This window comes from Maylandia zebra, linkage group LG6 (assembly GCF_041146795.1).
Source record: "Maylandia zebra isolate NMK-2024a linkage group LG6, Mzebra_GT3a, whole genome shotgun sequence".
Lineage (NCBI taxonomy): Eukaryota > Metazoa > Chordata > Actinopteri > Cichliformes > Cichlidae > Maylandia > Maylandia zebra.
The window spans coordinates 31,474,869-31,486,980 of record NC_135172.1 but is presented as its reverse complement, the minus strand read 5'-3'; the positions used below and the strand labels follow the sequence as shown (position 1 = coordinate 31,486,980).

Genomic DNA, 12,112 nt, shown 5'->3' with positions numbered 1-12,112 from the left:
GAATAATAGTGAGACATATAATTATAGTGCCATGACCCTGTTCACAAGGAGAACACTCAGATCCTGTCTGTGTGTAATTCTGACTGGACATAAATTAATAAAATCAAGCCTTGAATTTGCTTTGCAGAGACAATTCAGTTACATAGAAAATCCAGCAAACGCAGAGCGAGTCGTGACTGTTTAAATAAAGTATCAACACAAGGCCTACGCAGCAGACCACACACACCACTGCAGGACTACATATTTGGTTTGGGATTGCCTTCCAAATGTGTCGAAACTGTGAATCGTTTCTTACAGCAGAATGTTAAACAGGAGAAACTTTATCGATTTATGACCCAGAAGCGAGCAGGCTTTTGGCATACTGATAGGCGATAGTCTCAAGGCCAGTTATGTAGCTAGAAGTTCGACACAGTGCGTCAGATGCAGGCCGAGTTGAGGCAGAATTAATGAGGATGGTTCAATTCAGGTAATGGCAGCGGGGATAGACAGTGAATGTGTGTGTGTGAAAGTGGGCAATCAGAGATTATTGACAATAAGGATAAAGTGTTGAGATTGATCCACGCTTGCAATTGAACCAGAGCAATAGCGTCTGCAACCATCTATACCCTCATCCCATTTGATGTGGAGTGACACATTAGTATAAATCTGTCGGTTCAGGTACATCCCCTCTGCATTATAAGCTCATTTCATTAAGAGTCTATGAAGGGTTATGAGGCCTACCTGTGACCTGCAGTTTATCTCCGCTGACCTCACACTTGAGAAAAACACGCCCCCTCCTTTCAGTGTAATCAGTTCCACACAGGCTGGGCACATTCATAACACACTGATTATGGACATTCATATCGCAGGCTGGTGGGACAGAGGAAATATAAGATATCAGAGAAAAGCACGTTTATACATTATGCATTTGATTCAAATCAATCAAAGGTGACTGAAAAAAGAATGAGCGCTTTCTCAGAATTGACTGACATGAAAAAAGTATATATTTTTTTTAAGATAAAGATGCAAAAGACATTTTTTGACTTATCTGTACATTTTGCTGTCCATCTTTTATAATATATATATATATATATATATATATATATATATATTTATTAGGGGTGCAACGATATTCGTATCGATATTGAACCGTTCGATACAGTGCTTTCGGTTCGGTACGCATATGTATCGAACAATACAACATTTGTAATTTATTTTATCAACTTTCCTTCTGACGATGCTGTCTGTGTTGAGCGCTCAGTGAATCTGCGTTCGACTACTCCGCCTAGGCTGCACTGTGGAGCGCAGATCCACTGAGCGCTCCACACAGACAGCATAGTCAGAAGAAAGAGCTCAGGGCAAGCTAGCGAGACAGAATGTCTGTGAAGGTTCTCAGTCATCCAGGTCATCCAGGTCCAGGTTTTCTTTGCAAGCTCCTTTGACTAGCGTGACAGAAGTTAAGCTCTCCTTGCAACATGGCAAATTGAACCTCCCCCACCCTCATTCAGATCTGGCGTTTGGAATTATTTTGGTTTTCATGTGACGTATGACCCTGAAGGTAAGCGCGTCATGGACTAAAGTAAAACAGTATGTTGGATGTGCCACGCAATGCTCAATTACATGGGTGGGAGCTAGCGTGTTAGCGCAGTTAGCTCATTAACGTGTTGGCTGTCTAGCCCCATGCACGGGGCTATCAGGGGTAGCTCGTTAACGGAGATTTGCAGTGTTGTGGTGTTAAGGTGATTTTAACGAGGTTAACCTGAAAGCACTAGTGGGAACACAACGAATATGACTGCACATTTACGCCGACATCATCCTAGTGCAAAGACAAAAACAACAAGCATGCTACTAACTTTACCCGAGTCATTTAGACAGCAGTTAGCAGATGATTCTCCTTATGGGGACCTGATATGTTTAATATGCTGCTGAGAATATAGCTCAGAAGAAGTTTATAGTATAGCTTTTATTTTGGAAAGAGCCATTTCTCTGTAATAAACTCTCTTTTCCAAAGATGAGTGATTCCTCAATCAGATACAGGGCTCGCAAAATTTTTCCAGTCGGGCTACCAAAATCTCTCTCTGCCCTGCCCGTCGGGCTATTGTAGGAAGGAAAAATATATGGCAATGCTTTTGCATTCTTTCAGAAATGTAGCTGGGTAATTATGTCATTGGCATCGGTGAGCCACTGTCAATATGTGACATATTGAAATCGCGTTTGAATTTGCGCTTGTTTTTTGCTTTCACTTTGCAATCGCGTGAACTGTGTATAGAGAGCGACAGCACTGATCTGTGAGTGATGATAATTTGTGCACCAATTCCTCTGACATCGTCTTATTAATCGTTAGCTCACTATGCAAACATGACAAGTGAAATCTCCCGCAGCAAGCTTAAACATGTGAGAGGTTGATCGCGCAGAGAATCGCTGAGCTTATGTGAGTGCGTGTGTAAAAGCAGCAGGATATATATTTTAGTTCTGCTGAGCCAAATAAGACAGGTCGGGGTGAAGAAGTGACAGCCAAAGAAAAGCTTACCACAAAACGGAGAAGTTATGACAAATCAGACTATAAGGCAAAAAGAAAGTGCAGCTTCATGGTTTCATGGACAAAAGAATTTCTGTGGCTGCAATATGACGAGCTAAATAACCAGGGGTGCACATAAGTGGTCCGCAGGTGCGCATTCGCTGTCAAAATAAAAAACACGCACAAGGGTTAGGGTTAAATTTAAAAACTGTACTTTTGAGTTAAAATATATATTTATAATTTTAATAAATGACAAATTAAAAAGGCATGAACATTTTATTTTGTATCGAAAAAATATCGAACCGTGACACCAAAGTATCGAACCGAACCGAACCGTGAACTTTGTGTATCGTTGCACCCCTAATATATATATATATTCCATATTTTACAAGTGTTGTTTTTACACATGCAACCTTAATGTCCCATTGGAGTAGGCTAATATAATAATACCATCTTCACACAATGTTAAATTATTATTTTTTTGAAGAGCAGTTAACAAGGTTATGACCCATATTTATACATGTGTGTCAGTCAGCTGAGCTGTCGTTTCATGGATTGGGAACAGTTGCATCATCACGTCATCAGGTCAGAAGGTGAAAATAAATGAAAACCAGTTGTGATGCTGACACATTCTTCCTTGGGACTGTTGTATTATTTGTACCTCCCTGGAACAACCTTGTGTTAACAGTGCTTAAAACTACCAAAATGTGTAATCACATAGTGGCGTGACTAGAGGTGTGGCTGATCTGCTAAAATATAATTTCCACATCTCTATTTTTGTACACCCTGGAGCAATCATAACTGCCATTCTGAGTATGTAGCAGATAATGCAGGAGCTCATTAAGGCTTTCAGACGTTAATCCACTAATGCAAGATTAAAGGGAAGACTAAGGAAGAAATATTAATAAAGACTCAGAAAAGCTTTGATACGAGGCTTATTATGAAGGTGCAGCAAACACGGCCGCACAGTGAAGAGAGACAATGTGTAATTTTAATGAGTCAAAGTCAGGAGGAGGGGAACAGATCCCCATATGATATTTTTTGACAAGAGTCATTCTGAAAAAATGGCTTTAAACTACAACATAATCAGTGTAGAGTCACACATGTTCATTTTCTCTTAAACTTTTCCCTTAAACTTAATTACTCACAGTCGCACTTCATGCCCTGGTGAATGAGGCCGTAGAGCAGAGAGCCACAGTGATCGCAGAAGGTGGGGCTCCCATAGGTGTGGATCTTGAACTTGTGCTTAGTTCTGGGATCCTGCAAAGACCAAAAGAGTAAGAAAATAAATGGTTGACAACCACTGAGAACATATACTGTTCATTTTACTTAAACACTGGGCACAAAGAGAGTAATTTATCGCAGTACAAGTATTCAAATCCAGAAAGGCCAATTGCAAATTAAATACTGAAACAAGTGTTTGCAGATCCAAAAAGAAATCTACAATTTTAGAGGGAAACCTTTGAATATCTCATTATTTACACTACATATCATCAAAAGAGTCAAAGAATCTGGAGAAATCTCTGTGCGCAAGGGACGAAGTGGAAAATCAGCACTCGGATAGCACTGCGTTAAAAAGGCATTCTACGTCATCAATGAAGGACAAAATGAGTCAACCTAATACCTCAGAGGAATCACTCAGCAGATAATACGCTGCTGATTCTTAACAGACGGCAATCACTGGTTATTCTATGGTTCAACTGAAGGTGACAAGCCGATCAATTTGCAACAACTTTTTAATAATTTGCTATTGTTAAAGATCAGCTCATAAATTCAAGAGTACCAATGTAGGAAATACAGTGCAGCTGACTCAAATAATTATCCATGACTCTTTACTACAATATAATATTTCTCAAAATAAAATCTACTCCATCTACTCCAATAAAAATATTATGAAGTGTCTGAAAATACGCCATACGGAAGTGTCTTAGGATTTGTTGGTCCTTTGCTAACCTATCAAACTGTTTGTGCACATATGTGTAAGCCTTTCATTTCATTATTATTCTATTAAATTTGTTCATTGTTCCAGGCTCTCCACATGATTATTAGATCACTCAATGTATGAAAGAAATTAGGGTTTAATGGGGGGAATGAGAGTGCACAACTGTGTGTAAGTCTGTGTGTAAGTCTGGAAGAGTATGACTCACATCTCTGTAAAAATTGTAGAACTACTTGTTGGATTTATTATTATTTTTCCTACATGGAAGACAAACCTCCATACTTGATTCTGCTAGTATTTTCCATTGTATAAAGCAACAATCTTAGTTGTAGCATGTGCAAATAAACCTTTTTTTTTTTATCCAACTCTAATATTTTGGTGCAAAAAAAATCTGCCTAATGTTTCTGACATGCCTTAAATATTGTCATCCACAGCTCCCTTAGAGTATGAACACTCTTGTAATGTAAGCATTTTACAGGCTGTAAACTGATCTGGCACAGTGTTGCAATGCACAGAGCTACTCACATAGCACATTCACATTTGCCACGTGATTATATTAACATAAAATTAAAGACATAAAATACATTTAGATAAATTATACTCAAGTGGAAGGCTTACTTTTGATTTTAGGATAGTGGTGAATGAATGAATTCCATCTATCAATTAAAATGACTCAATGTGATTTGCATCTTTAATGCAATTGCAGATACAGTAAGACCCTCAAATGTCACTACTGCATTATATATTATATCATAAAAAATAATGAGCTTGTTAACATGCAATATATATAAATATAAACACTGTATGCATTATGACATGTGGCTAGTATTGTAAGACAGAACTAAAATAACATCCCAGCTATTGTTCTTCATTTGCATTTGTCATTCATGAACACTGGACCGATATTTGCATTTACACATCCCTTCCTACCTTTCAAGTAAATGCAGCATCCATCGTTTTTATCAGAGCCTCATCGACATTCATCCCACTGGTAACCATTGTAAATTTGGGGGAAATTTGGATACTCAAATAAGGGAATGTGGAGAACAAAACTTAACATTTATGCAAGCCAAAACAGGCAAATGTGTTGGTAGATAAAAGTAGATAAAAGTAGAGTTGCTACAGGTAAAATAGGCTGAGGAAAATAATGCTACATTTGCAACACTATAAATAGTGGTCAGGTGGAGTGAGCTGACATTACTTAAGGTATCCTTCCTTCAGTCCAGTTCAACTAAGCAGCAAAATGGTATGTGACAATTACAAGTCCATTTCACTTAACACTCCCTTTCAGCACATAAAATACAGCATCAACCTGGAGTGGGGGCAAACTTCTTAAGTAAATATCTGCAGGTGTTAAGTAAAGCATTTTTTTCTTTATGTGATCTGTTAAACAAGCAAAAGCAGTTGCCTCCCTTTTTCATATATATGTGTACACAGCAGTAAATAGCAAGAGCCCAGTGCAAACATACGCATGATGCATAGGGTAAACATATGGCTGGCATATCATCGCTACTGATATAATGTGTAGGGCATGTGATAAGGCACAGATCACTTTAAATATTACAGCAGCATCCGCATACGGTATACAGGGTAGGCTCCCAGTCACTTGCATACATTCATTAATTTCACACATACAACATGAGGCTTCGGAAGTACTCTCTGCTAGAGAGAAATCTGGAAGACTGCCATTTTTCCAAGAACACACAGTGCATCCTGCTCATTCTCAACTTGTGCTGTCCTGTAAATTCATTTCAGTTAGAAAACCCTTTAAGTGGATTTGGACTAATAACACTATCCAGGCTAGTCTTCATTAAATTTTTTTCCCTGCATCTATTTGAACACTTGCCAATATATATTCCCTGGATGCAGGAAAGCATCTCTTATCCTATGAGAAAAAGTACCAGTCCTGAGAACATCCCTCCGATTTTTTTCGATCGTGAAAAATATAGAGTCAAACGTAGAACGAATGAAAAGAGCTTGAACCCAGAGAAATAAATCATCAGTAAAAGGAGACGCATGACCCGTATCTCAGCGAGAGCTGACAGTATCGCGCAGTGAGGCGCCACAGTGATCAATGTCATTTCAGTCAGTTTGACACTGGCCTCTGGACTAATGCAACAGAGACTCATTCGGGCTCCTCGTGAGATTGCTTTGCCACTTTCTTCCATGTCAGCCTGCTGAGGCTTTACACCATTACTGGTCTAAGAGAAACGCTTCCTTTTCAGATCTTGCAGAAATCAGCTACACTGCTGTAAGTGCTAAATTTGTGAAGACATATGTTATTTATCTAAAAATAAATTATGATTTACAGGAAAATTACATGTTGAAGGGTTCATTTTTCCTTGTTTTGTTTTTTTTGTTTAACGAATTAATTTATTTTTTAGATGGACAATCACAGTTTGGGCTTGGATGACTAACTTTGGGGTAACAGCTCACACAAACAGCAAAGTTTACCAACATTTTCATGTGTGAAACACTCAAGTAAGGAGAAATTAACAATCTATATGGGGGTGTGGAATACAACATATTCAGCATTGAGAGTAAATCTGATACAGGAGCTTTGCGACCTCGACACCATATACTTAGTTACCCCCAACACACTGACTACAGGTCAGTAGTTAGTATGTTACCCAAGGACACACAAGGATAACAGAGGGGTTGACAGACATGAGTGGAGAGAGTGAAAGAGGGAGAGAGGGAGACTGCACTTGCAGTACTTACTCACATCCACCCACACACAGCTGATCCTGAAGGATAATCCTCTTGTTTTCCCCTTTTGCTTTATTCCCTCATCTACGGCATGAATGAGTGATGGCAACTAGGACAAACATTCAGCTGCACATCAATTGTGTATTTCACATCAGCTTTTCAAAGGGTGAACCATGGCTTAATGTTTCCAGATAATGGAAAACACTCAGAACAAAAAGACAAATAAATACATGTTTGTCCAAGTTAGCACTTTGTACTAGGGAGCTGGCGGCTTAAAGACTGTTTGATGTCCTATGTAACTGCATCGGGTCTTTGCAGCTCAATTTCTTGAAAAGTTTAGAGCTGCACTGAATGAAAATGGTCTAAGAAATGGTAAACCAGTGTTAGAGATGGCACGTTTGTAAATGTACAGATGTGTTGCTTACACTGATGCTAAAGTAACCTAACACTAGGCTACTAGCATTATGTTCGAGTACCGCTAAAGAGAATTATTATCAATTTTGCAGGTATTTTGTAAAAAGCATGATAGTGCTGGGGTTAGCACTGTTGCTTTACAGTAAGGTTCACCATCTGTCCAAAGCCTTTCTGCGTGGAGCTTGCATCTTCTCCCTATGTCTGTGTGGGTTCTCTTTGGGTGAGTAGAGTTAGGTTAATCGGTAATGCTAAAGTGTCTGAGAGTCTGCGATAGACTGGCAGACTGCCCAATCGCCCAGTGGCAGGTAGGACAGGCTCAGAATGGATGGATTTTGTAATAACACTACCTTATGACAGTAGAGTTACTACAATAATGAGAAGGAAATTAATGTATTAAATTTCACACAGATACAGTACATCCAGCAGTTCAAGTCTGCACAAAATTTCATTTCAAAAGTGAAGATAAGCTGGCTGTTATGAATAAATATATATCTCATGTCGAACCACTTGTAGCTAAACACATGAGCCTAAACAAACTGTTATCGGCATCCAGCCTGGTAGGTTTACTCTGTCTGCTGTGCTTGGTTTGCAAAGTTCCATTTAAAGATTCACTAGGGCGAGTCGTAATGGTGCAGAAAATAAAACCTGTAAATGAGTGTACCTGACTACACATTACTGCACACACTAGGCTGTCCATTAACGCATTCTTTCTGAAAGCTGCGGGACAGAAGGGTTTACTCCTGTGGCTTCTATCCCCTATTACAGCCTAATTGGGTCTTAATGGGAAATTCAAGACAGACTGGGTGGCGCTGCTTTGCCAGAACAGCAGGGGAAGCAGAGTGTAACAACGAAAGCAACGACGAACTCAATCACTAGGCTCAGCAGAGGAAGACCGCGATGGCAGCCCACAGCCAGGTGGTGTTACAGCACGTAGTGACTGGATGATGTAGTGTGAAGGATGCCCCTTGGTAACATGAGGGCCAACAGGATTTCCCAGATGTCCTATGCACAGACAGGGCGATTTTACATCAGCAGAAATGCATTAGATGCAAAGCAGAATTCTCTAGAATTATTTCCAGTTTGGTGTGCTTAGCTCCCAAAGCTATTAAAAGACATGTGTGCACAGTTTGTGACAACATGTGTGCACCAGTGGAGCTGTTAAAAAGGGATGGGCACAATCTGATGTTCTCTTAAAAACAACAGCAGAGACACATTAACACTCCGACTGCACTTTATGATTGTGCAGAGCAAAAAATAGGAGACAGTTATTTTATCATCAGTTTTATTCTTTCTTAAGAGAAAGTACACGAACATTACTAACGAGCTTAAAACACACACTTTTATCTCATTAGTCTGTGCTTTTAATCAAAAGCCAGCTTTTCCTATGCTATGGATGGAAAATATACCAGAACAATTTACGCCAAGGTATGCTTTCATTTTGTTTTGAATTAGTGTTGTGTTGTTCTTTAATATATCCTTGTATCTTTAAAAACATTTTAGCATTTGCCCTTTAGTAGTGTGTCAGGCAGATTTGCATACGAGGCCATGGATAAAAAAAGACACAGAGCAGAGGGCTGATCAAAAGACCCAAAGCAGCCAACAGACAGTAATGAAAACAGAAGCATGGGGGGTCAGCGCAGTGATGTCGGCTAATTAGCCAGACTCTCCAATCCAGCTTTATTAGCAAGCAGGACGCCAACCAGCTCCTGTTAATGAACAGCTTGGCAGGGTGAAACTGAACAGGGGTTTCCCGGCAGGAGAGGAAGGGGCGGGCAGAAGGGGATAATGTTAAAGACTGGGGTCATCCTAGACTCTCCACCCATGTTATCAACATGGGCGGCTGATGTCAAAGTATTGAGAGCCTAAAATCAAACCCTTGTTCCCTCCCTCAATCATCACAGTATGTAAACAAAACCTTCTTCTACTGTCAGAGCGCAGCGTTAATGTCAAGGCTTCAGGAGAAGTCTAGAATATATGCACAGTGCTGCGCAACAGTCTTGAGTCACCTTTCATTTCTTTATATTTTGCTTCCAAAGAGCCAGACTTTCTTTTTGGGGGTGGCTGTAGCTCAGGTCACCTACTGATCGGAAGGTTGGGGGTTTGATCCCTGGCTCCTGCAGTCTGCATGCCAAGTATCCTTGGGCAAGATACTAATCCCAAGTTGCTCTCCGATGCATCAATCTTGAGTAGGGATGGGTACCGGTATCGAGACCTCACACCAAGCACATCTACTGCGGGTGGGTTGCCTGTTATCGGACCCGGAGTTAGCAACATCCCCCAAAAACCCGAAGAGTAGAGTCCTGGTCCCTAGCCCTGCCAGTGTAGCAGATATGATGACGGATTTTTGATGGCGGCAGCAGCCGTTCTTCTCTGTGTGAGTAGCTTAATGTTGTTCGTGTGAAAGCTAACCATGTTATTAAATTAATGCATGTAAAGTGAACTAGCAAACACCGTCGTAGTTACATGCTGCTGTCTTCTTGTTTGATGGCAGATACTCCCTTCACCCTGGCCAAAAGGGCTAAAATGACCAAAGAAAAAAAAAGTGGAAAACAGCTAAACATGAGAGGTTTTTGGACAAAGTTTGTGTTCTCCATTCTTTAAGCACCAGTTCGAGCACCGGTTAAGCACCGGCACCGTTTCAAAAGTACCGGTTTGATACTGGTATCAGATAAAACCTAAACGATATCCATCCCTAATCTTGAGTAGTAGTACTCTTTGCTCAAGATTCTCTTAAGTAACTTCAAAGTTTTTCTTTGGACATTGGCTGCTTTCTTATTCATTTTCATTCTGCTTGCAGCTGAAACAGTAAACACTGAGATATGAATCATGCCTTAAAAAAAAGCTTAAAAAAACAAACAAACAAACAAGGGGGAAAGAGCAAGTATGAATAAGTCCACAAGGACTGGACTGAAAATCATTGGCAAAAGATCTTATGAAGTTTTACATTTTCAAGTCCAATCAGTACGTACAGAGGAGGTCAGAAGAGCGGGACAAGAGTGTCTCCAGGCATCTCTAAAACACGGTGGAGGGTCAGTCAAGATTTGGGGCCACATTTCAACCTGTGATTTTTGAGATCTTTTCAAGACTGATGGAATTATGAACACAGAAAAGTGCCATCAGAATTTGATCCACCATTGCCACTTTGTAATGGCTTATTTTTTCCAGCTTGACAAAGATCCCAAACAAACTGCTATGGCAGTAAATTCAAACCACACAATGTAACACCATCAGTCATCAATTAGCCTCCCCAGACCTCAGACCTCAATATTAGTGTGGGCTTATCTCGACAGAGGAAAACAAAAGTAGTATCAATGAGATACACTCCTTCCTATCAACATGTGACTGAATTTTACAAATAAACTATTAGTGTAAACGTATTTCACCAACACAAATAATCTCTTTTCAAACACTTGTGAAATCGAATTGAAAAATTCACATTATTGCAAAAGTAGGACTCTAATTCGGTTGCTTAAGTGCATATTGACACACTGAGTTAAAGCCTAACTGCTTTCTTGTCTCTGACCTGGCAGTGTACTCACCTCCAATGCAGCAGACACTAACAAGAGAGGCTCCAGTCTACACTGAAACTGTGTTTTGTAATTCACAATCAGTTTCAGGCAATGAAAAAACAAGGTATTCACAATCAAAACACGACTGATGGTTTTATTCTTTTTATTGAGTTGTGTGGAAAAATATGGGCTGAGCAATCATCAAAGAGGCTGTGTGGTTAATGCTGTCCAACTGTATCCCACAGAGTCAAAAGAGATCCACCTGGTGTGACATTTGCAGCCAGTGAGCAGGAGTGGGGGTGACATGAGACACACAGATCATGAGCTCTGTCACATCTTTCCTTCAATTATCTTTTTTGCCATCTGTTCCCTTTAGGATTGAAAATGCAGGTAAATATTCCTGATATTTAGCATCGGATGATTATTGAAAACAGCAGAACTGTCTCACCTCCAGCTGCTCACTCACTCAACTAACAGTGTACGCTCACTGAGGGATGACATTTAAATTGGAGTTGGCAGGATGCTCCTGCTTTACCCAGTTTTTGACTTGTTATTTTCTACTTTTTATTGTTTTTTTCTTTTGGGGATTCACCTAATGCTATCTGCAGTCTAGAATGAAATGCATGTCGATTACATACATTAATCTACTGTAACTTAAGAAGTAATCACTCTAATGTGTTGAACTGAGATTTTCTGCTTAATTTCTGACCCCCTTTTTAAATTTCAAACAGCACTCTCCTCCGCTCTCATAACTAATTTTCAAAAAGTCATTGTCAGAGCTCTTTCACAACACGATAATGACATATAATCAACATAAGCAGTCTGTGTTACTGTGTCACCTAATTCTGTCACTGTGGCCTTCAGCATTTAATTATATTTTACATCATGTTAATCACCTCCTCTCCTAAAAAAAAAAAAACTGTATCAGAAAAACTGCGACACTCATTCATTACGCTCAAAAAAATGAGACACAGCGACGTTTAAAATACTTGGAGAATCATTTAAAGGCCGATTATGAGCAATGACAGCCATGACTTTATTTCC

General features: G+C 39.7%; 1 protein-coding gene across 2 annotated transcripts in view; it reads right to left on the bottom strand.

Annotated features, from left to right (window-relative positions):
* The window catches only part of prkcaa (protein kinase C, alpha, a), a 143,966-nt gene that overhangs the window by 59,635 nt on the left and 72,219 nt on the right, over positions 1–12,112 (bottom strand). For both annotated transcript variants that reach the window (XM_004539207.5, XM_004539208.5), the window contains exons 4-5: positions 3,646–3,757; positions 721–849 (exon numbers count right to left, since the gene is read on the bottom strand). In XM_004539207.5, coding sequence (XP_004539264.1) covers positions 721–849; positions 3,646–3,757 — 241 coding nt within the window. The remainder of the gene's footprint in view (positions 1–720; positions 850–3,645; positions 3,758–12,112) is intronic.